The 14488-nt window shown below is 36.7% G+C and overlaps 2 protein-coding genes across 2 annotated transcripts in view; one reads left to right on the top strand and one right to left on the bottom strand.

Annotated features, from left to right (window-relative positions):
• Positions 1 to 1881: 1881 nt before the first annotated feature.
• Positions 1882 to 9758, bottom strand: dnase2b (deoxyribonuclease II beta). The gene is made up of 6 exons (XM_084395755.1): positions 9522 to 9758; positions 9195 to 9363; positions 8938 to 9016; positions 6835 to 6996; positions 6536 to 6733; positions 1882 to 3316 (listed from the first exon to the last, which is right to left on the bottom strand). The coding sequence occupies exons 1-6, from the start codon at positions 9623 to 9625 to the stop codon at positions 2982 to 2984; spliced, it is 1047 nt and encodes a 348-aa protein (XP_084251881.1). The 5' UTR covers positions 9626 to 9758; the 3' UTR covers positions 1882 to 2981.
• Positions 9759 to 11736: 1978 nt separating this feature from the next.
• Positions 11737 to 14488, top strand: part of LOC311282093 (tubulin polyglutamylase TTLL7-like) — a 164438-nt gene continuing 161686 nt past the window's right edge. The window contains exons 1-3 of the mRNA XM_084395657.1: positions 11737 to 11885; positions 12009 to 12221; positions 12607 to 12723. Coding sequence (XP_084251783.1) covers positions 11865 to 11885; positions 12009 to 12221; positions 12607 to 12723 — 351 coding nt within the window. The 5' untranslated portion in view covers positions 11737 to 11864. The remainder of the gene's footprint in view (positions 11886 to 12008; positions 12222 to 12606; positions 12724 to 14488) is intronic.

Genomic DNA, 14488 nt, shown 5'->3' with positions numbered 1-14488 from the left:
GCAGTAAAGTAAAATATTTTAATAAGTTGAAGAAACGTGTGTATTACCAGAGAATGTCTAATATGGCGAGAAGTTTCACTCTCACTACACTTCCGGCTTCTGAACTGGTTGCAGTTCCACTCTGATTCCATATGAGGGCGCTCACAGGACGAGTGCAGAATGAATGGAGGTCAATGGCGGTATACCCCTCAAAATCCACTTTTCTCAGGATATAATTTTTTGTCTAGTAATTTGAATGTTGTATTCGAAAGGAGATGCAAAGAAATTACACATTGCTGGGTGTTAGATTTTTTAGAGTCACTTATTTGCTTTAAAAAGTCTTTCAAAATGTCAATGACGTCAGAATGCTGACGTCATTAGCAGAATGCTAGCGTGTTATGGGCAACAACAACTCAACCTGTAAGAAATCAAAACGACATAAGTACTCGTTCATTCAACTTTCGACCTAAAACCCATGTTGAACTTGCAAAATCTACAATCACATCTGAGATTTCTCAACGGCAATCGGGTGAAAGAGACAAATTTAGCCGTCTAGCCCCATTGACTCCCATTCATTTTGCACTCATGGCGAGCGCCCCCAGTGGAACTCTGGTGGTACTACAACCAAAATTCGGTACAATAGGGCTTAATAGGGAGTGGACAGGCTCTCCGTAGACGGGCTCTGGTATTACATTGCTTCCTGATATCACGTGCGCAAACACAAATAACCTATATTTATATATATATATAAAACAGTTATGTCCGATCGAACAATGTATGAATTAACTTCAGTTTGGATTATGTTGGTAATAGGCACTTACCTAACGCTAAAAGTAAGTTTCGTGCCTCTACAAGTGCTTTCGAACTTCTTTCTCATCTGAATGGTAGCCTATGTGGAAAACACTTGGGGGAGACTTCTCTCAGTGTCTAGAAAGCAACTGAATGCCTTTTCAAGCGTCTCAATACTTAATACAAATAACCACAGGAAACTACTTTTAAACTCGAAATTACTTGATTTAAAGAGGGTCTATTCGCACGTCTATTAATATACGTTACCTGAGGTTATTTTCCCGGACCTTTTTACAGAAGGTAAAAGTCGCCGTAATCTTTACTGACATTGTCCGTAATGATTACTGAGATGGCACATTAGGACGGGACTAAAATAACCGAGAAGCTCTTGTAATTATTACTTTACCCCACCTCTCCATGCCGGGTGAACATCGGCTGGTGCAGTAAACATAGCCTAGCTACGATTTCAGTACAGTAATATCAAAGATCCTTGCTCCTTCTCAATTATCTGGTAATATTCTATTCACAAAATACAACCAATAGTACGGTCATGTTAAAAGTAATCCCCCGGGCTCTATTTGCGATGGTCCGCCGATTAGAACAGGAAAAATGCTCCTCACTGCTCTCTGGCATCTACTGCTGCCATGCAACGAAACTAGGAGTACGACCGGTTTAAGATGGCGGCCGCATTTCTCAGTGCCCAGCGGCCAATAGGGCATCTAGTCTCTATATAAAGGCGTTCTGGCGCAATATCCCCCCTTCCATGTAAAGCGCTTTGAGAACCTAGAAAAGCGCTATATAAATGTAATGAATTATTATTATTATTATTCTTGAGTGGCCTGTACAGTCCTTAGATTTAAATGTCATTGAAAATATTTGGAAAATATAATACATTAAAATGTTGTTTCAACCGCAGAAAGGCGTCAATACACACTATTTTTCAAGTTCAAGTCTACCGACGTTAATCTATTAACTCTCCTGTCTGCTTTGTCGGACAAAATGGCGAATTTGGCGCTATAATTGGTCAGATCGCCTGCCAGTCAAACTCCTGGCAAAGGATGAATTGTGGTCTGGTGTTCTAACGCGGGGTGTTTCAGAAAAACGTGAGTCAGATCCAGTTGCAACAAAAATACATTTATTAACAAACATAAAAAAGTAAATTCAGGCACAGGCCAGTGGGTAAAACTAGAGTAAATCTATTCACGGAGCAAGGCAACATTAAACATTAAAACATTACACTCATACCACAGCCATATCACCCTGTAGCCCAAGACTGGTTGCCCACTGAAGCTAAGCAGAGTTGAGCCTGGTTAGTACCTGGATGGGAGACCTCCTTGGAAAACTAGGTTGCTGCTGGAAGAGGTGTTAGTGAGGCCAGCAGGGGGTGCTCACCCTGTGGTCTGTGTAGGTCCTGATAACCCAGTAAAGTGACGGGTCCTGACTTTCTGATCATTAAAAATCCGATGGCACTTCTTGTAAAAGAGTAGCATGTAACACCAGTGTTCTGGCCAAATTGCCCCCATTGGCCCTCACCAATCATGGCCTCCTAATAATCCCCATCCACTGAATTGGCTCTATCACTCTCTCTCCTCTCCACCTATAGTTGTTGTGTGGTGAGCGCACTGGCGCTGTTGTACTGTGGCTGCCATTGCATCATTCAAGTGGATGCTGCACACTGGTGGTGGTTGAGGAGAGACCCCTGACATGATTGTAAAGTGCTTTGGGTGTACAGTAGTACATATGAAAGCGCTATATAAATGTCTCATCCATCCATCTATCCATCCACCCACATAAGGACAACACCAGACACTGAACAAGGGTAGCACTGGATAATATGGGGTTAACAAGGGACAGGTAAGGGTAATGCATTGCTATGGAAATGTAACAGGCAGCTATGAAAACAAACTAAACACTAGTTTATACCAGGAAGTGAACACCAGTAATAATAGGAATTGAAAATGCACTTCAAAATAAGAGTCCTTAAACACAAAAGGGGACACAAGACAGGAATTGTAACATTTATAGTCACATATTTTGTTTATTTTTTTTGGAGACTATACCACCTCAAAAACCACCATCCTCATCTAATCAAATTTACCATTATATTTTCTTAGCAACTTTCATAATTACATCTGGGTTCAAGTCAAAACCCCTGTCATATATTAATGCATGCTCCAAAGTCCAGAGCTGGTTCAATCTACTGAAGGTATTTTTCAGCAGTGTTTATACCCGGCCATGGCCTGACGGAAAGCTTTATAAATTATTGAGTTTTGAGAACATATTAGCCCACCACCTCTGCCAGCCTGACCACTGTCTCTGTTCAAGTCCCCCATACATATCCACTGGTCTTTGAAAGCATAGGACACACACCACTTAGAATGATCCTCATAGCTTCTGAACATCTGAGGTCCAGGGAGACAAACTCTGTTAATGTTCATCACGTGCCGGGGAAGTGAGCAGTTAGAAGGGAGTTGATGTGCCTGGTGCAGCCACGATTCCACGAGCAGATCTGTCCCCAATGCTTGAGCCACCCAACCTGTGTAAATATCTGTAGAGAGTGTTTAGCATTTAGCACGGAATTAGTGTCTTATTATCCTAAAACATTTTATTTATGCTAAAATAATAGTTAGCCCAAAAATTCTGTCATTATTTACCCTCATAATGTAAATGGTAACACTTTACTTAAAACCTTTAAATATAATGCATTATACAAGTACTTTAATGCATTAATTATGCTTTGTAATTCACATTATAATGCATTGTATAGTCTATGTATAATAATTGAAACCACAGTTACAATACATTATAATAATAATTATCTATTTACTGAACACCTTCTGACAATCAAGGAATGCAACAAGGAATCTGCAAATATTATGATGCATTTTAACTCTGGTTACAATTATTTATGAAAATATATAATGCATTATAACATATAAATACCTTTATAATTCATTACAAATAAAAGTTTTAAGTAGCCTATTTAAATGTTACCTTGTAAGCCTTGCTTCAGTGAAACATAAAAGGAGAAATTTTGAAGACTGTCTGTTTTTCTTTCCTTTGCAATGGGACTGAAGCATTCATGCTTCATAAATGTATTCTAAAAGTAGTCCATGCTACTTGCTATTCTTCAAATCTACTGAAGTGGTTCAGTTTGGTTAAGATACAGACCAAAATCATAAAGACATTTTTATATTTTTGAAAGCAATCAAGGCTTCTGTTTAAGCTTGAAAGTCTCAGTTCTCATTCATGGCTATTGCATGGAAAACATAACCTCATGAGTATTAGTATTAGTTTAAAAATGTCTGTATCGATTTGTAACATGTATGTTCTGTTTTGGTTTAGTTTCATTGTGTTTTGGTTCTGTTTTCCCTGTTCTGGTTTCCTTGTGTTCCCTAGTTGGTTTCCTTGGCTGTTAATTAGTTCTACACACCTGTTCTGTTTTTAAGTGTGTTTACACAACACCATTTTCAACTAAAAACAAAAAACTTTTCATGTGTTTTGGGCGTTTATTTACACGACAACAGAGTTTTGAGGTTCTGAAAACGTAAGCTTTTGAAAATGTTTTTCAAAGTTCAAGGTTTTGAAAACGACACCTTTACTGTCTCCATGTAAACAACAAAAACGTGACACCATGCGCATGCATATTACGCGCTCAGTCTATACTGTAGGTGTGGGGTTTCTTTTTACAAAGTGAAATCGCCAACTACTGGCCTGGTATGCATAAAACAGCATTTTTAGTCGTATTTGCAGATCCGTGTAAGCGGTGATCGCTTTGACAACGCTGTTGTCTGTTTTGAATTCATCGTCGTCGTGTTAGCATACCCTAAGTGTAAAGTGCTGTGTTTACAATTTCTCTTGCGATCTCCTGAGTTTTCCATTTTCCATTGTGGATTTAATAAAGACTGTGTTTGTACTCTACTTCTTTTGTCGTGCGCAGGCATTACTACTACAACCATACGTGACACTATTAGACCTCTTATTTCATTTTTTTAAAGTGCCCCTATTATGGTATTTTAATGTCTCCTAATTTTGTTTTGGAGGTCTCCTATAACAGGTTTACATGCATCAAAAGTAAAAAAAATAAAAAAAACTTAAATTTTCTCATAATATACATTACACATCACCATATTTTTCAATGATTCTCAAACGACTTGATGGATGAATCAGTCTCCATTACCATAACTGAACGTCAGCTCTGTCTGGAGGCTAAAGCTCAGCTATTGTACACACTATACAGTAACAATGACGTCGATTTTACCATATCAATTCGAGCGCGAGTCCGATGATGAAACATTGGAAGAACTAGTTATTCAATCCGAACCTCCATCGCAAGGACGACTTGAGCAGGAAGTTTCTCAATGATACGCTACTCAGTTTGAAGTACATTATGAGATGTTGCAACTGTAAATCCTCACCATCAGTATTAACAAGTCGATGTGTATATTTAAAAATTTTTGCGGTGCACATGCGGGAACTATATCAATATCGGTGCATATGTTCGCTCAGCACTAACGTAAATGACTGATGTAACAAACATTGGTAAAACAAATCTTGCTCCATTCTTTATCTTTACTCAAAGTAGTAAGAACGACAGACAATCTGCATTAAAAGACAGTTTTAGGTAATAGTGGCCCACAGCTGCTTAGCAGAAATATTACAGTAAGACAGTAATAACCTGAGTTAGCTGGTTAGCCAAAACATACACAATATAAAACTCAAAACTGCGTATTTTGAACACCAGGTAGAAAATATATACATCAATGATTATTCATACAGGTTGTGATTCTGAGGAGCAAGTTGGTCCAAATAAACTGGGTACTGACCCATCTTTCTAGAGCAAGCATTTCACGAATCCCGCATTGAACTCCTGCTAGATTTGATAAGCAGTCGTCAGTTAAGTGACTTGTTGTGGGCTGGTCAAGTTGTTCGCGGGCGGACAGCGTACAACATAGACAAGCATTATGCAAAATTATCTTTTAGTGACATAGAAATTGAAAGCAGTAGGATTCGAAAGAAAAACGACTCGTAAAGGCGGTTCAGAGTCGATTCTTTCTGTTAGGAGACAATAACTTTATTTATTGTGCATGAAAGGGAATATTCGAAAAACCATAATAGGGGCACATTAACTTGTATCAGATTTAGTTGCAAATATATGCTTATGTGGTTAACTTTACACTACTGTAAGCACATTGTAATTTAATATACAGTTAAACAACTACCATAATTAATTTTACAGTACAGTACAGTATTTTTTATTTTTATTCTATGGTTTGCCGTAAACTAATGTTATGACATATTATTTGTGACCAGTAAGATTGATTTTACAACAAAAGTGTTGCATTATACTTTATCTCGGATTTATTGCGTTTCCTCTTTTCAGAATTTTCTTAGGTTAAGTTTAAGTTTAGTTAAAATATAAAAGTATTAAATAGACCTACAGTATATGGTTTATATTGTTTATTTGCAGCTTTGTTTATATGCAAATATCTTTCAACATATTTCTGTGTGTATATCATTATGGTTAGTAGTAGTAAAAAAATACCATGCAACGTTGTAGTAATATACTATACAAATGTATGAAAGAAAATAAACTTCAGAAAAAATTTAAAATGTTGAACTTGAGTCTTGTACATGCTTACATAATCAATGTAAATAGTTGCTTAAGCACAGTGATGTACTTTGGAATAATGTAAAGTCAATAAACTCCTATGTTGGGCCACCGGTCTAAATATGCAGAAGAGTTTTTGAATTTAAGAGCTCTCACCATCCACATAGTTGTGTGATTTGGCAAAACTGAAAAAAGTTTGTCCTCCAACTGATTTCAGCTTCTGCAGACTCCTCCTGTTTTTTAAGGCTGGTGTTTTACCATCACAAATTTGTGCCATTACAGCAATATCTTGGCGAAATACCCCAGGGACAGAGCAGTTATACATACGTGGATTAAGATATGCTAACTGCCATGCTGTTAAGAGAGAGGAATACTTATTTCAGAATTGTGAGCACTAAAATATACCACTTTTTAAATCAAACTAATCTTATACAATAAGCATAGTATGTGCTCACATATTTGAGGGAACTGTGTATAGTTGTATGTAATACAGAGCAGAGTCTGGCCGTAGTATTTTCCTGTAGATGGGTAACTGTAATTTCTCTCTGGAAATGGAGGAAAATGAGGAACACTGTGTGTGAGCCAAAATCCCTGAGACTGGTCAAACATCAGCACTCCTGCAGAAATCATATACGGCAATACAGTTAGTCATAAATCATCATGCAGTTGGATACAAGTTTCATCATGAAACCTTGCTTATCCATAACTGATTACACACATGGACCAAGCAAATCAGAAACCTACTATTTTAATGTTAGAAAAACAAAAGAGAAAGAATTGAATTTGGATTTAAGTTTTATTGGATTGGGCTGGACTGGAGTATTTAAGCTCATGTTGCCTGGGTTTTTATTGAGTTACTTATGTTGGTTTTGAGAGTAGCTATGTGATGAGTAAGAATCTTTATGTCATGACAACTTTCATAGTGTTTGGCATGGTATGGATATGACGATGTGAATATGTTTGGTCTTGGTGGAAGATCTGCTATGCTGCTGCTGCAAAGCATGTATGGGATTTTCTACTGCCAATACATACGTAGACATGCTGCTGTGAGCAAGTGCTGCAGCTGTACAATATAGCATTTAGCATACATGAATTACCAATAGCAGATCTATGCAGGTGGAGCTGAGGAAGGTGGAGAGTTTCTGAAAGTGTGCTGCAAACTTTTACAGCATACCCTGACCAAGTATTTGAAATTTGCATTGACTAATTTTAACATTTACATTGTTACAAAAGATTTCCATTTCAAATAAATGCTGTTATTTGAAACTTTCTATTCATCAAAGATTTAAAAAAAAATCATGGTTTACACAAATATATTAAGCAGTAAAACAGTTTTTACATTGATAATGGAACGGTGTTGTGGCTGTGCACGACAACAGAGTATAAGAACAGTCTTTAATATAATTAACACAAAAAACACATGGGGATCGCATAGATAACAAGCACTTAAACGTATACATAAACAATACTGAACAAAGGAACTGAGGAAACACAGAGCTTAAATAACCGAGTTAGCTAATAGAACAACAGATGAACAAAATCAGTAATAAACTGGCACACACTAGAGCTGTGTCCCAATTCAGAGGCTGCATCCTTCGAAGGACTTGAAGGTCGGGCAGAGCGTTGTTAAATGGGACGGTCTATCCTACGGAGGACTGTTCTTGTCGCCTAGCAACTGCGACAGAGTGACTGTAACGTTTGTACGTGACTTTATTTGAAAGTTACATTAAACTATCTGAAAACAAAACAGGGTTCACAAGCTGTCTAAATATGTTCACCTTGGTCCATCTCTGTATATAATAAATAGTACAAACTATATAAAGTTTGATCGCATCTTAGTAAGATATAAGTCAACATTTGAACCACTTTAAAGTTTTTATTTTATTTATTTTTTACATTTGTATCATTAGATGTTTGAGTAAGCTGAAACCCAATATTACATTTAAAAGTGTGATTTGGCAATAAAAAATAAATAAAAATGATGTCGTCACTGGTGTGCAATGAATTCTGAGGTAGGTAAGGCCACCAAGGATTCATCTGTTGTATCCTTAATTTCATGTGAAACAAAGGACGCATTTAAAGGAGCCTTCGAATTGGGACAGCCTTTGTCGTGCAGCGATGACGCAATCGCCCTTCGAATGCGGCCTTTGAAGAATGCAGTCTCTGAATTGGGATGCAGCTTATAGGAAACTATTTCAGGGAACATATGACAGGGAAACAGAACAGAAACAAAAACAAAATCCTGACAGATAATAAAAATGATTGTTTATTAGAATGCATATTAGAATGATTTCTAAAGGATCATGTGACACTGAAGACTGAAGTAATGGCTGCTGACAATTCAGCTTTGCCATCACAGGAATAAATTACATTCTAAAATAGAAAACAGTTCAAACACAATGTTTATTTATTTATTTTTTACTGTATTTTAGGTATAATACACTTCTTTCAACAAAAACAAATCTTACCGACCCCAAATCTTTGAATGGTACTAGTGTATATATTCTATCTGTTGCCACCCTAACGCATGTTATTAGTGAGTATTCACACAAAATTACCTTTTGTATGTCCATACTTGCTTGGGTACTTCAGTTCTGGTGGCGCGTCATTGTAAAGCATATAGACTGAGCTGTTGGACTGAAAAGTAAAAGTACAGTAATCTGTGTGCAGTACTGTGTCATTACAGTGTTATTAATGCGCAATACAGTATAACTAGAGTGAAAGAATTAAAAGATTTGAAGTGCCTCTTAATAAACATTTGAAACAATCCTTAGGAACAACAAGGAGCAATGATAGTATTCAAAGAGCTTCTTACTGTATATCCAGAGTAAAGCTGTGTCAATGTTCTGCCTAAAGCTCCTTTGCTGCTGTTGATTATATGTTTACTCATCTGAAAATCCATGACGGACGGATCCAGATACATGTAATCTACTCCACTTCCCTTAACATCCATCTTGTAAATGGGAAGTTTGTAAATAATAAACCTTTTAAAATAATATAAGAGAGTTACAATAGCAAAGAGTAGTTAAACATTGCTGTACATAACACTTTACAGAGCATAGCTAAGATTAATGTCAACAGCGACTTTCAAATGAGTTATCATAAACTAAGCCTAAACCCGAAAGCAAAGATTTGAACCTACCAGTCAACCGGCTGACCATTCTCATTTAAGCAGGATATCACTGCCTCTGAGAAACCGATCAAAAACAACAAGATACACACACAGAGTTGAAACAACATGGACATTTCAGTCTGTTATTCAAAGCGAACCAAACATTTCCTGTTTAAACTACAACAGAGAATGACGTTTTCAGTCGTATTCTGTCGAGCTGAGAAATCTAAACAGCTATCCTAATTTAAGAAAGAGGAAGTTTGTCTCATGACCGATATTAGGCAGCTGTAATCTAGAGACAGAGAAGCAGTCTTAGTTTTCTCTGCATATGGAAGAGACTGGGAAAATCTGTTTGTTTAGAAATGTAGAATCAGAAATCAGACTGTTTAGAAATCTAGAATTTATCACTAAACTGTGTAAATTAATGTTAAGTGATTTTGTTGATAGCCTACCCCTCTACTTATTATTTATTATTTTGTGCATTAATTAAATGAATAATATAATATATATATATAAATATATAAACAATTTGTAAATATATATATATATATATATAGCCTATATATATGCATATTTATATATATAAATGGAACAGTTTATTAAAGCTTAGACAAATTTTGCCTTGTTTTGAGTGTAATAGCTGTTTTTGCTTGCAAAGTTACAAAGCACAAAGTCCACACAAAGACAGTTAATTAATCCAACAAAACACTTTCTTCAGATGCTTTGTATTCCTGCCATTAATTCTGTGATGTATACATCCCCATGTGACATATTTGCATAATGACCGTCTGCCTGCTGGCTACTTTGGCTCGCCCTCAAACAAAGGTAGGTCTAAGGCCTATAGAGCTGGTAAGTCCCGCCCCTTCCGTAAAACCCCGCTGGACCTCTAGGTTGAAAAATCGCCAATGCAAGTGAATGGGAGAAAATAATTATTTTCTGGTCCCGTTTGAATTGTGCCATGAATGTGAACATGTTGTCTGTGAATTTTTTATATAATTTTTCATGTTACGAGTTTGACAGTATATGGTATGATTCTTCGGCTAGTAGTTGTGGAAAAGACATAACGAGAAAGACTACATGTCGCCTATGTGACGTCACCCCATAAAGTTGACTTACCCGTGGTTTTCGCCAACCTCAACGATTTTGTCCTCTCCCTGAAATAAGGCGGTGAAGTGCACCAAAGACACAGCCATGTTTAGCGGGATCCGTGAGCTAGTGTCCGTGTGCGAGTGGTTGTGACGTTTCAAACGCGTCGAAAGCAGCGAAGAGTTGTAGTCCACAAAGTGCTCTCACACAAAGTCTAACCGTATCAAACTTCTACCCGCTAAATTGTAGCATTCTTCACACGAAAGATTATATAAAAAATTCACAGACAACATTTCATGGCACAATTCAAACGGGACCAGAAAATAATTATTTTCTCCCATTCACTTGCATTGACGATTTTTCAACCTAGAGGTCAAGGGGTTAGCGGAAGGGGCGGGACTTACCAGCTCTATAGACATGTCAAGTCACCTTTATTGATATAGCGCTGTTTACAATGCAGATTGTTTCAAAGCAGCTTTACAGTGATGACAGGAACATAATGCAACAAAGTTTGTTTCTGCTGTACAGCAGATCTAGAAGAAAATAGTGTCATAGTCCAGGTTGAGTGAGTTCAGTGATGGTTCCTTTTTGTTGTAAAAAAATTAATTTAAATTTAAATTTCAGTTCAGTTATATAGCCACTCTGGAGAAAACAGTGATTTCATCATCCAGCTCAGTTCAATTCTCATATAATGGTGTCTATGCAGGCAGATCAATAATATTGTTGAATATTAAGTGATACATATATCTATATATCACACCTATATCATAAAAATAATCAGAATACTTTTATTTGTCACCGAGTAGAATTTATTTAGGCTGTTGGCATAAGACAACACAACATATACAGGTTCTCTTGGCTTATGCTACTCTGTCTCTGAATTGCACAGCTAAAATCTCGCAGAGATTTCCTGTTCCTAAAACACTCCGTTGACACTAAGATATTACCAGCTCAGGCCTGATTTTCTCTTGTTCCTCGAAAAATTTGTTGAACTTTGGTTGAGGGGTGGTTAAGGGAGCAGTAACTGTTGGCCAGATGAAATGCTGGGTTATGGATGGGGTGGAGAAGGACGTGACTGTGGTCACTGAGTAAATTGAGAAGGACAGAGGTAGAGGAGAGAGGTGGCTTGTTTTGGAGGGTTCTCAGCAAATCAGAATCTCTGTATGGATTATGGAGGTGGGGAAGATCATTGATCATTTGGACCCATTACAAAACAATAAAACTGGTGCCAACTTCAAAAACCTCCTCCAACCACTGGTGTAGTTTGCAGTAACTCCATTTACAGTCATGGCCACTACCTCAAATCAGGTAAATACATTTAATTTTCATTCATACTGTAGATGTGTGGATGTGTCATGCTAGCCTCTTAAAAAAAAAAAAGAAAAAAAAAAAGCTTTTATACAGTATTATTTTGTAATGTGTCTTGTGTAGAATGTGGAGTTTGTGAGGACGGGCTATGGGAAGAACACGGTTAAAGTTCTTCACATCCGTCGTGAAGGATCTCATCACCACATTACTGAGCTGATTGCAGATGTTCAGTTAACCCTGAAGACCCAAAAAGACTATCTAACTGGAGACAACTCTGATATCATCCCCACTGATACAATCAAAAACACTGTCCATGCTCTCGCCAAAATAAAAGGAGTAGGTCTTTTTATTTGTTTCATTTTTCTCTTATAAGTGATTTGATTTATAGCTACATTAATTATCCCCCCAAATAAAAATAAAAATAAAATAATTTCATTTATACACTTATAATACACTAATAGATTATTTTTGTATATATAGGCCTATGTTAATCAAAATAATTCACGGTCAGTTCAGGTAGAAAGCTCTATGTTTAAATGTTTTTTACTTTTTATAATGAATGCAAACTAGCATTAGTTTCAATAAATCAACAGTGATTTCAAGTGTTTCATGAATTGGTTATTAAATCAACTTAATCATCTTAGTTAAACAGCTGATGTTTAGTTGTTTTAAGCAATGTAGTTGGTTTAAGCAATGTATAAGAATATTTCTTGTCTTGCAGGTCAAGACCCTTGAGGGCTTTGCCCTGGATATTTGTGAACATTTCCTCACAGCATTCAATCATGTCACAAGAGTGAGGGTCAACATTGATGAAGTTCCCTGGAAGAGACTGGAAAAGGTGTTGTGTTACCGCTAAAGCAGAATATATGCAGTGGCTTTCAAAAACAAATGAGATATTTGTATATATACTGTATATTTAATCATTTAGTCAGTTAGTTTTATTAAAACGGCTTACAAATGAGGAACATCACAAGCAATGTATTATACAAAAGTTAACAATATTCACAGTATATACTGCAATGTGAATAGGCAACATCTGTAACTACGCCTGTATAAACTTAAATGGAACTTCATACATCATTTTGTATGATAAATGTTTGATTTATATGACTGATTCTTATTAAATCAATTGGTTTGAAATACATTAAAGTGACCAGTATCCTATAGTCGATTAAAATATTATGAATGTGTTTAACAGAATGGAGTTGAGCACACACATGCTTTTGTCCTCTGCCCTGAGGCCTGCCGCTTCTGTGAGGTCGAACAACATCTGAGTAGTGAGTAAAAATCAGATTCTGAACTAGTGATGGTGGTCTGAAGGAAAACAATTAAAGGAGTAGTTCACTTCAGAATTAAAATTTTCTGATAATTTACTCAACCCCACGTCATCCAAGATGTTAATTTCTTTCTTTCTTTCTTTCTTTCTTCAGTCGAAAAGAAATTAAGGTTTTTGAGGAAAATATTCCAGGATTTTCTCCATAGTGGACTAACGGGAACCAATGGGTTGAAGGTCCAAATTAAGCTGCATTAAAACTGCAATTTGGTTGTCAAACTGTTGTACCCCATTAAAATCCACTATATGGAGAAAAATCCTGGAATGTTTTCCTCAAAAACCTTAATTTCTTTTCGACTGAAGAAAGACATGAATATCTTGGATGATGTGGGGGTGAGTAAATTATCAGGAAATTTTCATTCAGAAGTAAACTATAAGGGGAAAGAAAATTGTTGTTGTGTTTGAGCAAATTTTTGTTTAATTGTATTTTTCTCAGTGACTCCAGTGGTCCACAGCGGTCTAAGAGATATGAAAGTACTGAAGACTACTCAGTCTGGATTTCAGGGCTTCCTGAAGGACCGTTTCACCACTCTGACGGAGGCAAAGGACAGATTCTTCTGCACTTCTGTTTATGCAAGATGGCGCTACAACACTCACGCAAACGTGGCATTTGACGCTGCATGGTAAATGCAAACCTTTTAGACATGCAAACAAAGTGCAAAACTTTTAGACATGCCATAGGACGTGATACATGTTATGTGTCATTTATGTATACTGTACAATGAAAATGTCCTCGTAGGAAAACGGTTAAGGACACCATCATTCAGAAGTTTGCGGGACCCTATGATCGTGGAGAGTACTCTCCTTCAGTTCAGAAAACTCTGTACGATACACAACTCCTGGTACTTGACAGAATTCCACAGGTAAGTCAAACTGATTTCAGTTTTGTGTGACTTTTGTTAGTGCAAAAACTTTTGACTTTTGTTACTACTGCTTATACTAAAGGTTAGTGATTTGAACAAAGCATAAAAACAAAGCATGACCTTGAGTGGCTTACTGCTTTATGTTACTCATGTATATACACTAGAAATTAATATAATATTCCATGTCATAAAAAATGTGCTTTTATGTCTTGTCATCAACTGGATTCAATAGGTTGAGGAAATCGAGATTATTATGCCGAATCAGCATTATTTTGTCATTGACATGACAAAAATGGGACTCTCTAACAAGGATGAGGTGAGTGACAGAGAAAATCCTGGGGAAAAAGCCAGTCACACACACAGGTTATCAGTTCAGATGAGTCTGAATATCTGTATTGACACAGAAC

Source organism: Rutilus rutilus, assembly GCF_951802725.1.
Source record: "Rutilus rutilus genome assembly, chromosome: 22".
Classification (NCBI taxonomy): domain Eukaryota; kingdom Metazoa; phylum Chordata; class Actinopteri; order Cypriniformes; family Leuciscidae; genus Rutilus; species Rutilus rutilus.
Note: the sequence above shows the minus strand (reverse complement) of the source record. Positions and strands in the feature narration are given on the sequence as shown.

Bases quoted from the DNA above. Each gene is read 5' to 3' on its own strand.
- dnase2b (XM_084395755.1), bottom strand. From the start codon at position 9,625: ATGTCCATGTTGTTTCAACTCTGTGTGTGTATCTTGTTGTTTTTGATC. The intron at 9,364-9,521 runs GTAGGTTCAAAT...TTATTTTAAAAG, and splicing joins AATGGTCAGCCGGTTGACTG to GTTTATTATTTACAAACTTC. The intron at 6,997-8,937 runs GTAATTTTGTGT...TGATTTCTGCAG, and splicing joins CAAGTATGGACATACAAAAG to GAGTGCTGATGTTTGACCAG.